Source organism: Chlamydotis macqueenii, chromosome 2, assembly GCF_036417535.1.
Source record: "Chlamydotis macqueenii isolate bChlMac1 chromosome 2, bChlMac1.mat, whole genome shotgun sequence".
NCBI lineage: Eukaryota > Metazoa > Chordata > Aves > Otidiformes > Otididae > Chlamydotis > Chlamydotis macqueenii.
In genome coordinates, this window is record NC_141557.1 from 97,640,018 (window position 1) to 97,657,976 (window position 17,959).

Below are 17,959 nucleotides of genomic sequence, written 5' to 3' on the forward strand. Positions count from 1 at the left end.
GGGAGACAAATCTCTCACATTTGAAACACTAGAATTTTTCAAGTTTTTATTCCAGTTGTAACGAAAAACTGATGACATTAGTTTTGTACAGTAGTTTTCCAGAGTTTTGTGTGTCTGAAGAGTTTATTTAATCTAGTCTTTTATGCCCAGCCAATTGTAAAGTCTTTACCGTTCTTCACTGTCTTACTGCAATACAGAGATACATGAGAAAAAAAATGCATACTTCTGCTTTTCTAGTTTTAATCAGCTTTTCAAGGATTTTTGCCTTATATTATATTACATTCCTACAGGCATAAATCCTCTCCTCTTGTAAGAAGTTAATGTTCCAACTAAAATAATCATTGCTGTAATGCTATCTGTTTCTGGGAAGAACAGATTCTTTCGAGCTATGAATGTTTTGTCAAACTGTTTTCTCTCAGTACCTAGAATATCAGTTTTGATTCTGGAAACTCTTAGATGAGTGTATTTAATGTTATGCACAAAAACAAAGCTATGCTTATGCATAAATGCTTGTGTGCTCTAGCTGTGTTTTGCCAGGCAAATTTATTCCAGAGCTGTCTGTCAGGTGTATTATATAACTGCTCTATATTAATTATTAAATCCTTTATTATTTAGAGTAATTATAATTTAATGACTAGCTTTCCATGGGAGTTTTTTTTTTCTTTTAATGCAAGCCTGTTTTTTTGTAGCTATTCAAACTCCAGATGAAGAAATAGAAGGAAAAATAAATCAGAATTTAAAATCAACCAGCACAGCAACAAAGTATACCATATTTTAGGAAAATTTTGAAGGAATCATTAAAGAGAAAATCCGAGACTATCACTTCAGAACTCTTCTTTGTCTCGTAATCAGTCTTCTACACCACTTTCTTTGCTCTTAGTATAATACATATTGTTCCTAATTAGTACTAAGAGGAGATTACTGTTGGCTCTTTTTCCTTCTTTCTTTTTTTTTTTCCCAGTGGATTAGTAGTTCAAAGAGATTACTCAAAACAGGTTAAAGCAAGTGAAGGTTCACTGAAGTAGTAGGAAAAATTGAGTTATTTCTCTGGAACTTTGACTTTTAACAAATTCCAGTTGGAGTGTGTTTCTTTCCTCTTGAATATTGAATACAAGATCCGCTTACAGGCTAAAAACAAATCTAATCAAACCAAAATAATTTCCTGAATGAGCTTTCTTTTGCAAATATTATTGGGTTCTCTCCTGTAAGTTTTAACACCATTAGAATTTAAAAGGAGAAATACAGAAATTGTAGTGGTGATGAATTTTGAAGTTCAAGACTAGAATGCATCCTACTAAAATGTACTGGTAGTAACTGAAGGAAGCCAAACAGCTCTACCAGCATGAAAATGTGTATCAGAGTGGGTTAAATTCTGCTTTGACTGTTACTACCATCTTGGGTTTCAAAACTGGTTTGGCCGCATCCTGACATAAAGTTCACATACACTTATGTCCAAAAAAAAAAAATCTTGTCAAATGGAAATTCATAAAGTGAGAAATGTCATTGTAGAGGCCTGTTGGGCTGAGCTGGTACACAGAACATTTCAAATGCTAGTTTTTGAAAGTCTACCACTTCTTTTGTCAATCAACAATCTCCCAAGAGTGGATTAATCTATTGGATCTGCCTCTTTATAGCCTGTAAGAACTGAGCATGGCATGGTCATGTTTTCTTGCTGCTGATATTTCACACAAAGATTTAATGCCTTCCAGTGCCGTAGAGCATGGGGCTGCTCAGCCTCACCACCTGCACCCCTCAGCCAGTGCCCCAGGAATTAGGTTCCTCACGTGCATGCTTGCAGTCTCACAGCACCCCTCCTCCTGATGGGTACCCCAAACTTTCCAACTTCTCAGGTAGCCTCTTGGGAGTCAAAAGGATAGGCAAGAAACACAGACTTCAAAGAGGAATTTCCCAGCAGACGTTTCTGCTTGTAAAAACACTAAAAGTAGCACTCTTGAACACACTTTTCTCACCCTACGAATCATGCGATTCTTGGGTTAGATGGACATCCTGGAGTTGTGTAACATTTCTTGTTTTCTCACTCCCTGATGTGCCGTCCCTAAATGTAGCAGTGACAAGCACATCCCTGATGGGGATTGTACCTCCCTGAGGACAGGGAAATGCAATCTGGGATCCCATGTGGCTTCTGCTTGGGGAGCTGGTTGTCAGCGAAGGGCTAGAGCTTGAAAGGCTCAATGTCTATGGCTTTTCATGGCTCTTTGAGTGATGACTCTCTTGTTCATCTCAGCAGTGGCCGATGGAAGAGTGATCTAGGGGAGTAACGCTACCTGGGTGCCTTTATAGTCTCCCCTATATCTCGTTGATGGGGTGCTTGTGGATGCAGGTTATTACACAACTGGGCCCTTTGTTGCTCTAAATTTTCTTCTGGAATGCTTCCCCTACTCTTCCTGAGTAAAGTATCTAGAGTAAACCAGCCTGGGTGAGTCAAAACTGCCTTTCTTGTACAGGAAAAACCCTAGCAGCCACTGTACAAATTACAAGACAGAAAAGAGCATAGAGTTTGCAGCTTTCTATAAATGTGTTCAGTGCTACGTCAGCTGCCTTATTTTGTATCTTGGGATGATGGCAGTGGGAATTCTGTCTTTGACTTTGACCCTGAATCATGAAGAAGATATTCAAAGCTCTTTATGTGCTACAGTGTTTTCACAGGCCACCTGGCAAAAATGGCAAGAGTGGATATTCAAGGACATAGTGAGTAGCTCAGATCCAACACTCATAATACGCACAACAGCTGTTGCTCTCCTCTCATCTCAGGCTTGGCAATTGTGAAACTCCAACCTCTAAATGATGCACTCGTAACTCAAAAAAAAAGTTTAAGGGTGCAGCACATAAAGAAGAAGCTAGCGCACCTTGTTTTCTGACCTCTCAGCTGGAGCGGACCAGGCACAGCCTGCTGCAAGGCCTGCTCAGCCTGTGCTGAGGCCTCCCCTTCCCCAGGGAGGGAAAGCACAGCCCTGACAGATGGCGACGGAAGGCCCTAATCATATAATCATATATATGCATCCAAATGTGTGGCAACGGAGCCTTTGTTCTGTCCCTGCCTTGTGTGAGATTACCAGAAAGCGGGCACGCCTTGCTACATGGAGGGAGAGCAGCCTTGTGAGGCACTCAGTCGCTTTGTCATGCCTATGCGATAGCTGGCATGCCGCTCTGGCCAAGCACGCCTCTTGTGTGGTGGGGGGCATTTTTATTTCTGTCACGTCATACCTTTAAGTCTGGTTATTGTATAAATTAGGAAGGGCCACCCAACCCTCAAAATGAGGACTGCGTCATGCAGCTTGTTCTGTCTGTCCGAGCAGCCCCCGAAAACGGAGGCTTGGCGGCACTGTTCTGGTCAACTGAAGCTGCCCACGGACTGGGGTTTCTGTCAGTGGTTGTGCTGTGCATCACTGCAGTGACAAGAAAAGCCTCTCTGGCAAAAGAGGTAACCCTCCAAGGTTTCCTAAGTAACTACTTTGTGGTCTTTTTTATTTGTCTTCTCAATTGCAAAAAATAAGAAATACTCCACACTGAACTGTATTTAGCATTTCAGTTAGATAAGTAATGTGTTTAGGTAAGTGCAGTGAAACATTTATTTTTGGGTATCCACAAGAAAATCAAATTAAATGCTAGAATATCAAACATACCAGAGGAGGAAAAGGTCACTCTGATCTTCTGCCTGATTCAACCAGTGGGCAGCTGGGATGCAGGCAGGGCCATCCAGGTCGCCAGGGCTGTCTTTCCTGACAGGACATCCCCTGGTGATGACCGGTTACATCTTCTGTCAAGTCCATATGGAAAGCTTGAATGCTGAGCCAGCAGTTGGAAGCTGGGACTAGGCTGCTGTCTTGAGTGTCTTGCATTTTGCAGCTACAGATGAACTCTAACCTAATAAGTCAGAAAAGATTGACAGCAGTGCTATTCCAAGTCATTTCTTCCCTAAATGACACTGCTTGGTGAATTTGGCTTAAGTTCATAAGTAACTTTTGGGTTAACTAAAAAAAACATTCTTTGGTAATTTGATAGTGATTCAAATCTTTCTGTTGCCAGACTGTCCTGATAGTGCACACTGTACCTACTCAGACTCAGTTTCCAGGGCACCAAAGAGATAATAATTGCATTTATTCCCCTTGGATAAGAGATCTGGAAACACTACTACTCTGTCATCTTGAGTATCTTTGTAAGTCTCATGGATTGTCAAAATGGATACACTGCCGTCCTACTGGTTTGCTGTCCCTTATCTTCAAATTACTGCAGTATTAAGATGTATCTTAAATTGTGCCTTATGGTCTCTGATGTTTCAGCACTCTGAAATCAAGCTCAAGAGGCAACAAAACGTGGCCACAGCCTCTGTTGCTGGCACCTCCACCTCCTGCGCAGTCCTGGCTTCAGTTGTCCCTCTCCCAGAGAGACTCTGACAGATGGAGCTGCTGCTGGGACCTGGGCTGCTGCCAGGGGGACTTCTCTGCAGATCAGTGACATCCATGTCCAAACCTGTCACTGCCTGGACGGCCTTTCAAGCCTGGGAAGCTCCTGGGAGGTCTCCTGGGAAGCCAGCCGAAGCCTGTGTGTCAGCACAGGTTGATTTCCTAGCACATCCACTGTAGAAATGAACTAGTGCATGAAAGTAAAGGTACTTAAAGGCACACAACAATTAATAAAGTTGTATTATTATTTAATAATTGAGAAAATTCCTTCTCATGGTGGCTGGCTATAGTTTACACATGCAATGCTATTTCCCATTGTAAATAGTAAGTCAAGAAAAGCACGCTGGTTTTGGACTCTGCTAGGAAGAGGTGATTTCAAGTGATGAGTAAAATAAGTATCAATTTTTAGTTGTAGACCATGTCACATATAGATAAATATTAATATTAAGAAACACATGTATACTTACACTCTGAGGTACTGTATGACTTCAAAGAATAATTTACTTTGGCAAATGAACTCTCAGAATGATGAGGATTTTCATTCTCTGAAAAATTAATCAAATAATAAAAGAGGATAAACAATAGAATAGGAAGACACATAGTTGAATTGAGATGTTGCAGTTATTCTATGGGCATGTATCCTAAAATATAATCATACTGTACTTATTTGAATATTTATTTGTATCTGTAAACTTCCTTAATGGAGTTAAAGGTAATTCAAATTGCTGACATACATTTCAGTGGTTTTACAGTTTCATTATGATTCTCATTTAAGATTTAATGCTAGCAGTATTAAAATGAAAAAAAAAAGTGTGATCTCATATACAACCTCATTTCAGACTATCAAGGAATTTATTAAGCATCCTAAGAAACAGGACCTTCTTTTTAGATGAATTAAAGTAAACTCTGTACACTTGCTTTGTCACACCAGTCATTGTGCTTCACGGATAATCTGCCTTCATTGTTGTAGATTTGTTTATACCTTTCTCAGTTTCTTGAATGAAAGGTATAATGATGATGTTAGGAATTCAGATTTTAAAAAGTAATTGTTTTAAACTCAAAGTGATCATTTTTTATTCTGTTGTATAGTGCTTTGATACATAATATCTAAATACCTAAATATTTAGGTATTAAAGTCACGTGAACTGTATTACAAAATTTCTATGCAGAGCTAGTAGCCGGTTTAACAAGCGAAATAAGAGACATGTAAAATCAGGAAGGTGAAAACAGAAGTTAAAAAGAATCAGTAAAATTAATTTATATAAGCTTTTAAAAATGCAGATGCTTGAACTTTTTATGCAAAAATATTCTTAGACTATAGAATGACTAGATTTTTTATGAGTTCAGGATACTTAATGACGTTTTATGTGCTGCTTGCTTACTTACTTGCTATTTCCTGTTGGCTAAATACCTTTACTAACATAGTGAAATAAGCCTAGGGTTACTACTTCTTAGCTTTTATCCTGACTCTAAGGCTGACATACACATTTTGGCCTTTGCCTGGTTTAACCTTTCTGTCTGTTTTGCTTTATGGATGAATGAGAGATAGGACTTGAGAACTGGCTATGAAGAGTAATTATCACTTGCTATATATACTGCTTTCATAACTCAGGATTTCCTGAGTGTTGTGTGGAGTGGAATCCAGGATTTCAGAAATCAAATACTAGACAAGAACTTCAAATGAAGGAAATAGTTATGCAGGAGTAAGAGATGAAGGTACTATTTCTTAGGGCAAAACTGATTTTTAACTCTAATTACAAGGGTAAAAACTGTAGTAATTCAAATCCTTGCAAAGGTAACATATATTTCTTACTTTCTTCTTTCTTTTCTGGCAGCTTCTGCTGAAGAATAATCTTCTATCTGACCTGACATTTCCTTCCTTATTTGAACTGCGATTCTTAATCTCAGCATTTCTGTCTTTAAACAAAGAAATGGCTGGCTACGAGTGGATAGAAATTAATGAAAAAGGCTTTGCTCATTCATTATTTATAAGCTTCTCTTGTGATTTTTTTTTTAGTTGGAAACTTTCAACATGTATTGGTTATTGCTGATATGTGATAAGGATAAATGAAAAGCTTTCCAGTCCTGTTTGACAAGGGTATATTATGAAAGTTAAGATTACATTAATTTGCTGAGAGTTTCTACAGGATCCACAACATCAAATGCTTCTGTATTTATTCTAAAGGAAATTAGCTTTCTTGACACTTGTAATGTAAAAGCATTTAAAACCGCATTTCCAGCTTTTGTGATAGATCGTTATTTTGTAAAACAGCTTTCAAAAGGAGTGAGACAAAGGTAAGACAGGTTAGAAGAGACTTTGCAGGCAATTTGCACAGGACTTACTGAAATACAGGAAGTGTTTTCATACTTGTCATCAGTTTGCAGTCTCCAGCTTAGCTTTTTCACCACTTGTGTTTAGCCCATTTTCTTTCCTGGGGCTTGTTCTCTGAATACCCTTGGTTACAGGATTGCTGTCGCTCAGTGTGACACATCAGCTCTTCAGGAGCCTTCCCAGTAGGCAATAGAGGGAATGAGAAAGAAGAACTAAGACCTGTCAGTGACAAATGATTGCTAAGTGACTGACAGTTTAAAGTGCTAAAGAAAAACATTCACTTTTTAAAAAGGAATGTGACCAGAAGACAAATTGGAGAAACACAAGCCTTGGAACACCATAATGTAATGTGTCCGTGCACCCTTCGCCCCGTCTCTGGACTAAACCTGTCAATGAGTTCCCAATAGCTTGTGAGTGGTGAACTTTCAGATAGGTTAGATGTGTGTTTCAAAGTGTGAGTACTTGTGCAATCCCATGGTTTTTTATTCATATCTAGGAGATTGATTTGAAATTTGAAACCAAAGTCTTTCCAAATTTATGTGTCATTCTTTTCCTAAGGATCTTTAAGCATTTCAAGTACATATGGTCCATGCTCAGCTTCACCTGTTGGCAGCCAGTTGGGTTTTTTCGAAAATTCTTCTGAGATCTAATGAGTAAATATTCCCCATATCTGCCAGCGGTTCTGTTGGGCTGCAATGCATGGATAGGAACAATGTGCAAGACCTAAATGTTTCTGTTGTAGAACAAGGTTTAATAATTAGGGATCCTGAGTTAGGCTGCTAAGTGCTGAATAGCAGCAAGATTTTCTGATGTGCTCAGCATCTAATCACTCCCACTGAATTATGATGGTTAAACAAGAGGGGCAGCTGACAAAGAGTGGCAGAAGGGATTGTTAAACTGATGTCAGATGAAGGTTTTCAGGGAGTACGGTGAACATTTCCTGAGCGGAGGGAGAAGCAAGAGGAACTATATAAAAAAAAATTTTGAAAAACTTTTCAAGGAGGAGACATGGAGGAGGCACATTACACAGGGATGTTTTTTCAGGGCAAACTAAGACCTAGATATTATGTATGCTTTCAGCTATAGGTTATGTCTTTTTTCTTCTGCTTCTAAGTTGAGAATATCCTAAATGTCCTCTAGATGAGAAACCTTAGTGACCCTTAGCTTATCTGGAGAACAGTCCATAGTAAGTTCATGAAATTTACTTTAAAATGTACTTTATATTTATTGGAAGGTGAATACTCATCAGTTGCACATGTTTGTAGTTTGCATGGAAGTCTAACTTCGTAAAGAGCTGCAGTGACATAACAAAGTATTAGTAGTGTCAAGATACAGTAAGATATTCAAAGCTTTCAAGTCCTTAATTTTCATTTACAGCCATGCAGTCTGGGCACCACATTAATGTTTGGACAAAACTGTTACTTTGTCTTTGTTCTGGTGGCCTATACATAGTTTTTTTTACACTGATATAACCGACTAGATGTGTAGGAGTTCATTAATAGAATCATAGAATAGTTTGGGTTGGAAGGGACATTTAAAGGTCATCTAGTCCAACCCCTCTGCATGGAGGAGGGACATCTCCAACCAGATCAGGTTGCTCAGAGCCTCATCCAGCCTGGCCTTGAATGTTTCCAGGGATGGGGCATCCACGACCTCTCTGGGCAACCTGTTCCAGTGTTCCACCACTCTCATTGTAAAAAATTTCTTCCCAATGTCTAATCTGAATCTAACTCCCTCTGTTTTAAAACCATTACCCCTAGTCCTATCACAACAGGCTCTGCTGAAGAGTTTCTCCCTGTCTTTCCTCTAAGCCCCCTTTAGGTACTGGAAGGCTGCTATTAGGTCTCCCCAGAGTGTTCTCTTCTCCACGCCGAACAGCCCCAGCTCTCTCATATGAGCCTGTCCTCATAGGAGAGGTGCTCCAGCCCTCTGATCATCTTTGTGGCCCTCCTCTGGACCGTCTCCAACAAGTTCATGTACTTCCTATGCTAGGGCCTCCAGAGCTGGATGCAGTACTCCACATGAGGTCTCACCAGAGCAGAGTAGAGGGGGAGAATCACTTCCCTCAACCTGCTGACTGCACTTCTTTGGATGCAGCTCAGGATGTGGTTGGCTTTCTGGGCTGCAAGCATGCATTGTCAGCTCATATTGAGCTTCTCGTCCACCAGCACACTCAAGTCCATCTCCTCAGGGCTGCTCTCAATCCATTCTCTGCCCAGCCTGTATTTGTGCCAGGGATTGCTATGACCCATGTGCAGGACCTTGAACTTGGCCTTGTTGAACTTCATGAGGTTCACACAGGCCTACCTCTCCAGTCTATCAAGGTCCCTCTGGATGGCATCCCTTCCCTCCAGTGTGTCAACCGCACCACACAGCTTGGTGTCGTTGACAAACTTGCTGAGGGTGCATTCACATAACAATATATATCTTTATGTAACTTTGTCGGATACTGTGTTATTTCAGAGTGCCCTTACTATTATAAGCATAAATTATACTGGTGATTATACTGATGTAAACAATTTTATGCTGGCTTAACTCCATCACCACTAGGATTGTTTGTACCATTTCAGTTAGACTGACATACTTGAAGGTGCTGCGAGCTTTAGATGTAGAGGAAGTCTTAGCGTCGTTAGGAGCTAGCTAGCATTGTCTACATAGAGGAAAACAAAGGAAATCCATCTGTTCAATCTCTTATGCATTGCAAGGGCTTTCTCTCATCCTTAAACATCTCTCAATAGAAACTATATTCATGAGGTGTAAATAACTCGACTGTAGTGGAAATGGAAATTGTGGTATATAGGGAAAGGAACTGAAACTAAGCACAGTCTCACCTGGAAATTCTGAGTGTAAATGGAAAACAGTCATACTGATGGTCTTAATACTGTTAATGCATTTTGGTAAGTTCATTTTACTCGGCTGATGTTAGTGGCAGGATTATTTTTTGCTTGTATTCAACAAGAACATGTGGCTACCCAATATGCAATTAAAAATCTGTTGTATTAACGTTGTGAAATGTGACCCAATTAATTAAGTGGTACTCTCTCAATTTGTCTGGAGTTTCTTGAAGTTGGCTGTAAGATTCTGTAATAAAATATGTAGAAGAAAACATTTTAATTCACATTTAAGAGTGGTTTGGTTCTTTGTTGGCCAAAGGCTTTCAACTTGGCCAAATAAGTAATCCATTCTGTGATTAATAGATTACCAAGTAGAATAATTAATAATAGAATAATAAATGAACATAATTTGTTGCTTATAATCATTAGACAAGCATAATTTTCAGTCACATATTTCTAGGCTAGTTTTCTTTGGGTTGGTTACTTTTCATACTTTTCTACTCCTGTGTGAAACAATAGCTGCAGATTCGAGTTCTAAAATCCCACCGCTCCTGTCATGGTATTGACAAACATCTCACAAAACAAGTGTATTTTCCCTCATATTTTTCTTCTGCATTTTAACTTGAGCAGGAGGGGCTTAAATACAGTCTCTCTATCGTAAGTATGGAAAGATGAAGTTAAAAATAACGCAAGCACTAAAGAAAGAAGCCAACATCATATTCTGAATATTGTGCAAAGCACTTTGTTGGTGTGTCTATATGAAGGAGTTCCTCTTCCTCCTTTCCTTTTGCTGTTGGACACACAGAGATTTTGACAGATATGGGCTACATTATACAAACAGTATACTGACTTGAATAATTCAGACTTTCCAAAGGGACCTCAAGGGAATGGCGTATAGAAACATAGACCCTGCAGTCCCATCCTTAGCTATGTTGACCTGTGCAAGAGAGCAGAAAGCCATAGTGCCACCTCCTTGCTTCCTTTAATTAGTATTTGGAGGTGATTTTGTCACTGATCAGCACTTTTGCTTGGGGAACTGAAAAACCAAAAGCTGTAGCTGTATTCCTTGCCCAGAGTACAAAAAAGCACCGAGGTTATTTGTGTCTCCTCCTCAGCATCCCTGTAATCATACTGTGAAATGGATAGTATATCCTTCCTCTCAATAAAAATATGGTTTATTTCCCTCGTAGATGACTTTCCACAATTGTAACTACTTTAAGATATCAAATATCTTTATCGCTGTTCTTGACTTCAGTAAACCTTGACATGTGCTCTATGAACTGTCCTTTCCCATTTGTAGGGGATGAGGTATTGATAATGTGGTTCCAAGCTACTACATGCTTTTTTCCCCTACTCTTGTGTTTCGAAGTCCAAAAAAGTCTCACTCTTCAGCTGAGTCTGCCATGGAAGTTTGTTTCTCCAAATAGCTCTACCGAGCTCCATTCCTGCGAAGGCTAGCTCATGGCACGCAGGCTAGCTAGTTTTTGGCTACCTCATCTATATTGCACTACATTGCAGTTTCCATCATAGACACACTGTTGGTGTTACTTTGTCTGTAAAGGAAGTCATGTAAGAATTTATAAATGTTGAAAAGGAATGGCATTGTATGTCACATGAAGGAAACACAGGAAAAGTTTCTCAAATGCAGTACCTCAATCAGTTAGGCCACAGATTTATGCTCTTTTGTGTATGCTTCCCCGTCTATTATCTGCTTTTCACATCTAATCTAGTCCCTAAGCACTCCATACAGAAATGTTTGTGGAGCAATTACCCATTTCTCTTTGGTTTTAAACTGTTGCTGTAAAGTTGTGGCTAGACTAACACCAAGATGCATGTCCTGCCCATTTGCTATGAGTAGATGCTGTGGACTATCTGGTATCTAATGTGCAAATTGTTGTCAGTACACATTCTAGGGTTTGTCTCTCTTCTCTCCACATTCTGTTTTGATATTTTAGATCTACAGGTAATAGCTGTCATGCTACAAATACAGATGGAAGAAAATTGCTTCAGTTTTTAGCAGTAACCATTTTAGCTTTTAGACGAATACTGGGAAGATTTTATTGTTTAAGACTGTCAAGGATTTATGCATATATCTGTTTCACAGAGAATTTTCAGATGGTGACAGAAAATGTAAAGTTGTATTTCCTCCTAAGAGTATGTAATGCTGCGTGGATGGGCTTTGTGAAACTGCTACTGGAGACCAGGGGATTGCACGTTTATTCCAAACTAGTCTTAGGGCCCCACAAGTGGATCACACTCATGTGAAAGGCAAATTGGTTTTCAGAACTGCCAACTCTGGCTTTTGACAGGGGTATAGCAAATGCCTAGGTATCTCTGCCAGATTTGCAGCCCAGTCTACAATTCTGCATAAACAATTTTAACAATAAGAAGTATGGTTTATGTAAGGAAAACTTTTGCCTCCTGTGAGCTCTCAGATTAGTATTAATCAGCCTGTAGATTTTACTGAAATGGAGCTAGCTGCTCTGTTCAGCAGAGCTGAACAAGCACAATCACTTTGAGTGAGAAAGGAGAAAAGGTTAATGTGGAGCTGTTGGGTGAAATTCAGTCTTTTCAAATTTGCTATCTAGTTCAAGATCATCAGCTCCCAAAATCAGTGTCACAAGTGGGGTCATGATCTCAGAATTTAAATATAAATTGAGTTGTGCATGCGCAGACATAGAGGCCTGAAATGAAATTGTAGGCTCTGCTGAGCAAGCTCATCAAAGAAAACTTTAGCCAATGTGCCTGTGGTTTGTAAGTCTCTGATCAAAATGTAAAAGTTTTAGTGTAAAAATGATAATTTAGTAAATTCCTGCACTTCTAAGCTATAGCAAAACCCCAACAACAACAGGAGAAATTAATGTCAGTTGTTATCAGAAGGGTGGCACAAATGTGTGCCAGAGTTCCAATTAAGAGTGGCCAAGGCAGTAGCCTAACAAATTATATCTGCATTACTCTGCTCCATTAGGTAGAAGGCGGCCATATATGTGATAGTAGTCCCAGAATAGCAGATGAGAGTAACAGTAAAATTTTAGCTTAAGTGCATGTTGACTTTAATTGTATAACGTAGTATGTTTTGCAGTCAGGATATCTGACTATGTATCTATTAACTAGCCAGTCTACTCCATACTGATTGGAGCCTGCCACTACAATTCTGCTGGGAAATACTTCACTCCACAATACTCCACCACTTTTCTGGGCAACTTGTTCCAGTATTCCACCACCCTCATTGTAAAAAATTTCTTCCTTATAGCTAGCCTAAATCTACTCTCTTTTAGTTTAAAACCCCTTGTCCTAGCACAACAGGCCCTGCTGAAGAGTTTCTCCCCATCTTTCCTGTAGGCCCGTTTTAGGTACTGGAAGACCGCTATAAGGTCTCCCCAGAGCCTCCTCTTCTCCAGGCTGAACAGCCCCAACTCTCTCAGCCTGTCGTCATAGGAAAGGTGCTCCAGCCCTCTTATCATCTTCGTGGCCCTTCTCTGGACCTTCTCCAGCTGGTCTATGTCCTTCTTATGTTGTGGGCTCCAGAGCTGGACACAGTACTCCAGGTGGGGTCTCACCAGGGCAGAGTAGAGGGGGAGAATCACCTCCCTTGACCTCCTTGACACTTCTCTTGATGCAGCCCAGGATGCAGCTGTTCTGCATGCTGTAAGCCAGTAAGTAAGTGTGTGATCTTTAAGCTGGAGATGTGTGTGCCCAATAACAACAATTCTCTGATTATGTAAATGAGTTCTTAAAAATACTATGCATTTCTTTGAAGAATCAGAAATATTTCTTTTCATGATGTTAGTTGTCTGGCATTCTGCTTTAATAATTCATGCACTTCAGGCATGTTTCTTTTCTTTTTGACGTACTGTCAAAAAAAGAAGGCAAAATCAGTTAAATAATTGAGAGCATGTGAACTGCCATAAACAATCACTCTTGTTTGTTTCTCTGCAGAAAGAAAGGAAGTGAAGGTGGGAGAGTACAATGCTGTGGCTGACACACTGGAAATAATCAACAACAGCATCAGGTTCCAAGGTAGGAGAGAAAACTGGAAAGAGGTACAGGAATGACATGGATAGCTGTATGTAGCTTGTAAGACTGCATGCTGTTAAAAAACTGGTTTAGGATTTTTAATATCAACAAGCTATGACACTGTATAAAGAGAAAGGGAACTGAACTGTGCGTAAAGAAATAGGAGAATTCTGAACAGAAAATCACAGTCTTTTGATATTGTATAATTGTTTTTCATTCCAATGAGCAAGACAAATTCAAATTTATATGTGTACACAAATGTTCTTTGATATTTCAACAAGCTGCAGATATGTCTTCTATTTTTTCTCCACTAATCTGTAACGTTCTAATTTCATCCCTATTTCCCACTCCCCCAGTTCATCTCACTGGAGGCATGCTGTCGTGTCCTGTGTTTGCACACACAAGAAGGAGGTGGTTGTTTTCCTTTGGGAGGTATCTGTTATGCAGGTAGAAAATAGGATGTCAAAATACCAAGGCTAGCTTGAAGATGGCCCATGTGAAACAGGACCAGAGATGATGTTCAGCCCAGCAGCACTCCCAAGGTCCATAGCAGGCATATAGCCTCTGTTGCTGTATCTTCTTGCCATTTTTTATCCTGTGCTGCTCCAATGTTAACACGGGGACTTCCTCTGCCCTCACAGCAGTTGGAGTGCAGGCTTTCTGCATGGCTTTCCGAGCCATGTCAGCTGAAAGGAGTTTTAAGAGTCTCTTCTGTTGAATGTAGGCATATCCATGATTTTTAAAGCTAATAATTAAGATTTAATCTTAAACTGTACTATGGTGTAATCCAGTAACGAAAAGTAAAGTTGACCTTGTGAGATCTGTGTGGTTTCCCCTGGGAGTGGTGGATGAGTATCAAGCTGCTGTATCCCATGCTGTACTACATCTGCCTCCAGTGTCCCAACACCCAGGGTTTGAAGGAGCATGACTAGAGTTTCACTGCAGTGACCTAATCCATGACTGCTTCTCCATCTGCTGGAGCTTTCCACTCTTCCTTTTGGTATCCTTTGCTGGACTTAAAAGAGCAGAACTACATGCACTTCTCACATCTATCTGGAGAATGAGTCTTTGGAAATGAAGAGTGCAGAATCTGTCCCAGTTGCCAAAGTCTGGGACCCAGCATATTCTTTTTGCTGCAAGGAGGAACTAATGATGTAGTTGAATACTGATTCAGTACCATTAATTTCCAGAGAATATACACAGGATGAACCAAGTAACAGGAGAAATGTTTTGTTCATAACTCAATGCCTTTATGGACAGTAGATGGTGGGAAAAATTCTTTGTTTAGGCTTTTTTTCAGAATCAGACTCCTAGTTCTTATTCTGACCACAACTAGTGTTCCTTCCATTCATTGCCTGTATTATATTTGTCGTAAGATGCATTATGAACCTTCTCCATTTGCCCACCTTAATTTTTCATTGAGGATGTGGATATTTGATGTGGAGGACACTGTTGTTACATCTTCCAGGCAGTATAAAAAACTTAGTAACTTTAAGTATTTGAAATGAAGAGTAGTAAATATAGCCTTGTTTAAACCAATTGGATAAAATTGGACACAAGAGAACAATAATTAATGATATTAGAAGCAATAGAATTTAATGGCCATTACACAAATAAGAAAATACATTTTATAAAATCATTGGTTGTTTATATCTAGTAAACGCAAATCATCAGTATACACTGTGCATTTTTGTTACAGCAGGGTGGAGGTTTTTTCTTTACTATTGACTCTTTTAATTTAAACATGTGCTTTATTGTATTTTTGGCTTGTTACTTGTTGCCTAATTTTGTGAAGTGTCATATGCTGTGAACGCATGCTCTGAGGTGGGAAAGGAAAAAGGGGAAAATCTCAGGTACTTTTCTCCAGTATCGCATCACCAAAATGTCCCTTGACTTTCTTGTGATCACCTGAAAGGAACTTGTTTTGTAGAAATGTTGGGCATAAAGATCAAAGGATAGCAAGTTTCCTTTGTCTGAATTGTTTCAGATTAACTGGTATGGATAAAGCTATTTTATTGTATAAATCCTTGAATATTCTTCTAGGTGTAAAGCAGAAGAGTGGACATAAAATTTAGCTATGGCAGCTGCTGGTCAGTTGCTTACAGCTCTGTGACCGGCAGGTCCAGAGAGCTCTGCCTGTGCAGCTGTTGTGTGAAATGAAGCTGCTTGGCCCCATGCGGTCATCCTCGCTGCCCCACGGAGAGCTGGTTTGAAAGGAAAGGAGCAGGCACTGTAGGGCACACCAATCCCTTTCTGAAGGAAGACAGTGATGGAGAAGGCCGTATGCTAATCCCCTGCACCCAGGAAAAAACTAGTAAGCAGGTAAAATGGAATGTGGGAAGTAGAGGATGCAGAGCTTTGTTGCAGTTGTCGGAAAGTAATTCTTCTCATTAAACCGAGAAGCCTTTGATTAGTGAGACCTGACTGTTGATCAAGCACATGGCTTTAAATATAGTTTTGAAGTTCAGACATTCAAGTCCACATCTGCAGGGATTTGTGAAGTGGGTCTGTCCCTATAAATCTTTTGCTATCCATTTTACCATATTGTTCCATTCTATAGAGTCCTGAGACACCAAAAGCCCTGCTTCCCCCCTCTCCCAAGGCTTCCCCCTCCCTGCCCACAGCCCAGGACCCCATTTCAGCACCCCAGGGCCCTCAGTCCCTGCCCCAGTGATGCTACACCAAAGCTGGTCTCCAGTGTGGTAGATACCTAAACAGGCCGTTTGAATTTGCCCTGGTAATAATCACAGTATGCAGAGAAATTATGCTCTCTATTTTTCTACTCATTGCTCTGTCACTTGTTTCAGGAAAGCATAACCTCTTGGTAAAATTTACAGTCATAGTATGCATTTTAGTGTTTATTTACACTTTAAAATGAGAATAGTTAGCATATATTTTACAGGGTTCTGCATTAGGATTTTGTGTGTTTTTTCTTCCAAAGAGGATGTTTACATGCTCCAGAAATACAAACCTTCTTGTCAGTCAATGTGACTAACATATGTCTGTCAAAATCAATAATTTCATCTGCTGCTGATGTGGTTCGTGGTTGCTAAATCTGCCAAATCAAGGTATAGTACTTAGGAGGGGCAAATTCTTTTACAGAAATTCAGCATCTGGCTGAGCTTTAGCCTTTTGTTTTCTTCTTGTAATTCTAGGACTTGAGCCTCCAAAGGACAAAACGATAATACAGGAGGAGCTACGCAAGATCTCCCTGCCTCTCTACAGCATCCTGTCTGCCCTCACCATCCTAGGAATGATAATGGCCAGTGCTTTCTTGTTCTTTAACATCAAAAACAGAAATCAGAAGTAAGACACTCATATTACTTCTATCACTACTTATTTTGTATTTAAAAGCCATGTTTGTAGAGTCTGCCTGTATAAAATGTTACAACTGTGGAAAGATTATATTTGAGAAGTATTTAATTGAAATCACTGTGTAATATACTCACACTGAAACAGATTGTCTAACTGTTAAGGCAAGTTCTTTTATACTGTCTGGCAAGTGTAATATATTATTTATGTTTGACTGTCTGCTATTAACAATAACCCTAGCTAATTAATCCATCAGTAAAATAGCAGGTCTTTTTACTAAACGTGTGAAAGCCTGAAACAATGCTAGACTTTATAAAAAAGCAAGTAGTGTGCATGCCTTTAGATTTCATGGACTTCTATAAGAAGCGTTGTCTGTTTGCCTGGTTACAAAAAGCTCTTCTATATTGATCTAATAGCCTAGCAGTAATTTTTTCCTCTTTAATGCACTATCACCTTTTGTCCATAGACTAATAAAGATGTCCAGTCCCTACATGAACAACCTTATTATCCTTGGAGGGATGCTTTCTTATGCATCTATTTTTCTTTTTGGTCTTGATGGATCCTTTGTCTCCGAAAAGACATTTGAGACACTTTGCACAGTAAGTAATTCCATATATTCTAGTTGAAGATAATCTTGCAGGAAGCTCTGCGAGAAATACAAACAGAAAAGTTCAGTAGTTGGATGTCTCATTCCGTTTAATCACTGATTTTCTTAGCTCTTTCCTGGGATATTTTCTGGGACCAAATTCTGAAACATGCACAAAGCTATATTACTATTATTAGGGAAAGCTTCAGGTGTGTTGGGATTTGGCCCCAGACTGAAAAAGCAGATGTGCTTTCTTGTTTTGAAATTATATGTATGAAGATGATTTGTTAAAGATTGTGCTCATAACATGACAACTAGTAATATCAGTGAAGCTACTATGTTTTCTTTATAGATTCCATATTCTTTATAGATTCCATATTATTTCAGACTTCGTGACTGCTGATTGTCTGGGTCTTTTTACTCAGTCTTTTTGGCTGAATCTCCAAAGGCTTCT

General features: G+C 39.5%; 1 protein-coding gene across 1 annotated transcript in view; it reads left to right on the top strand.

Annotated features, from left to right (window-relative positions):
- GABBR2 (gamma-aminobutyric acid type B receptor subunit 2) overlaps positions 1-17,959 on the top strand; it is a 488,684-nt gene that overhangs the window by 304,063 nt on the left and 166,662 nt on the right. The window contains exons 9-11 of the mRNA XM_086740482.1: positions 13,530-13,610; positions 16,763-16,913; positions 17,386-17,518. Of these exons, the coding sequence (XP_086596608.1) occupies positions 13,530-13,610; positions 16,763-16,913; positions 17,386-17,518 (365 nt within the window). The remainder of the gene's footprint in view (positions 1-13,529; positions 13,611-16,762; positions 16,914-17,385; positions 17,519-17,959) is intronic.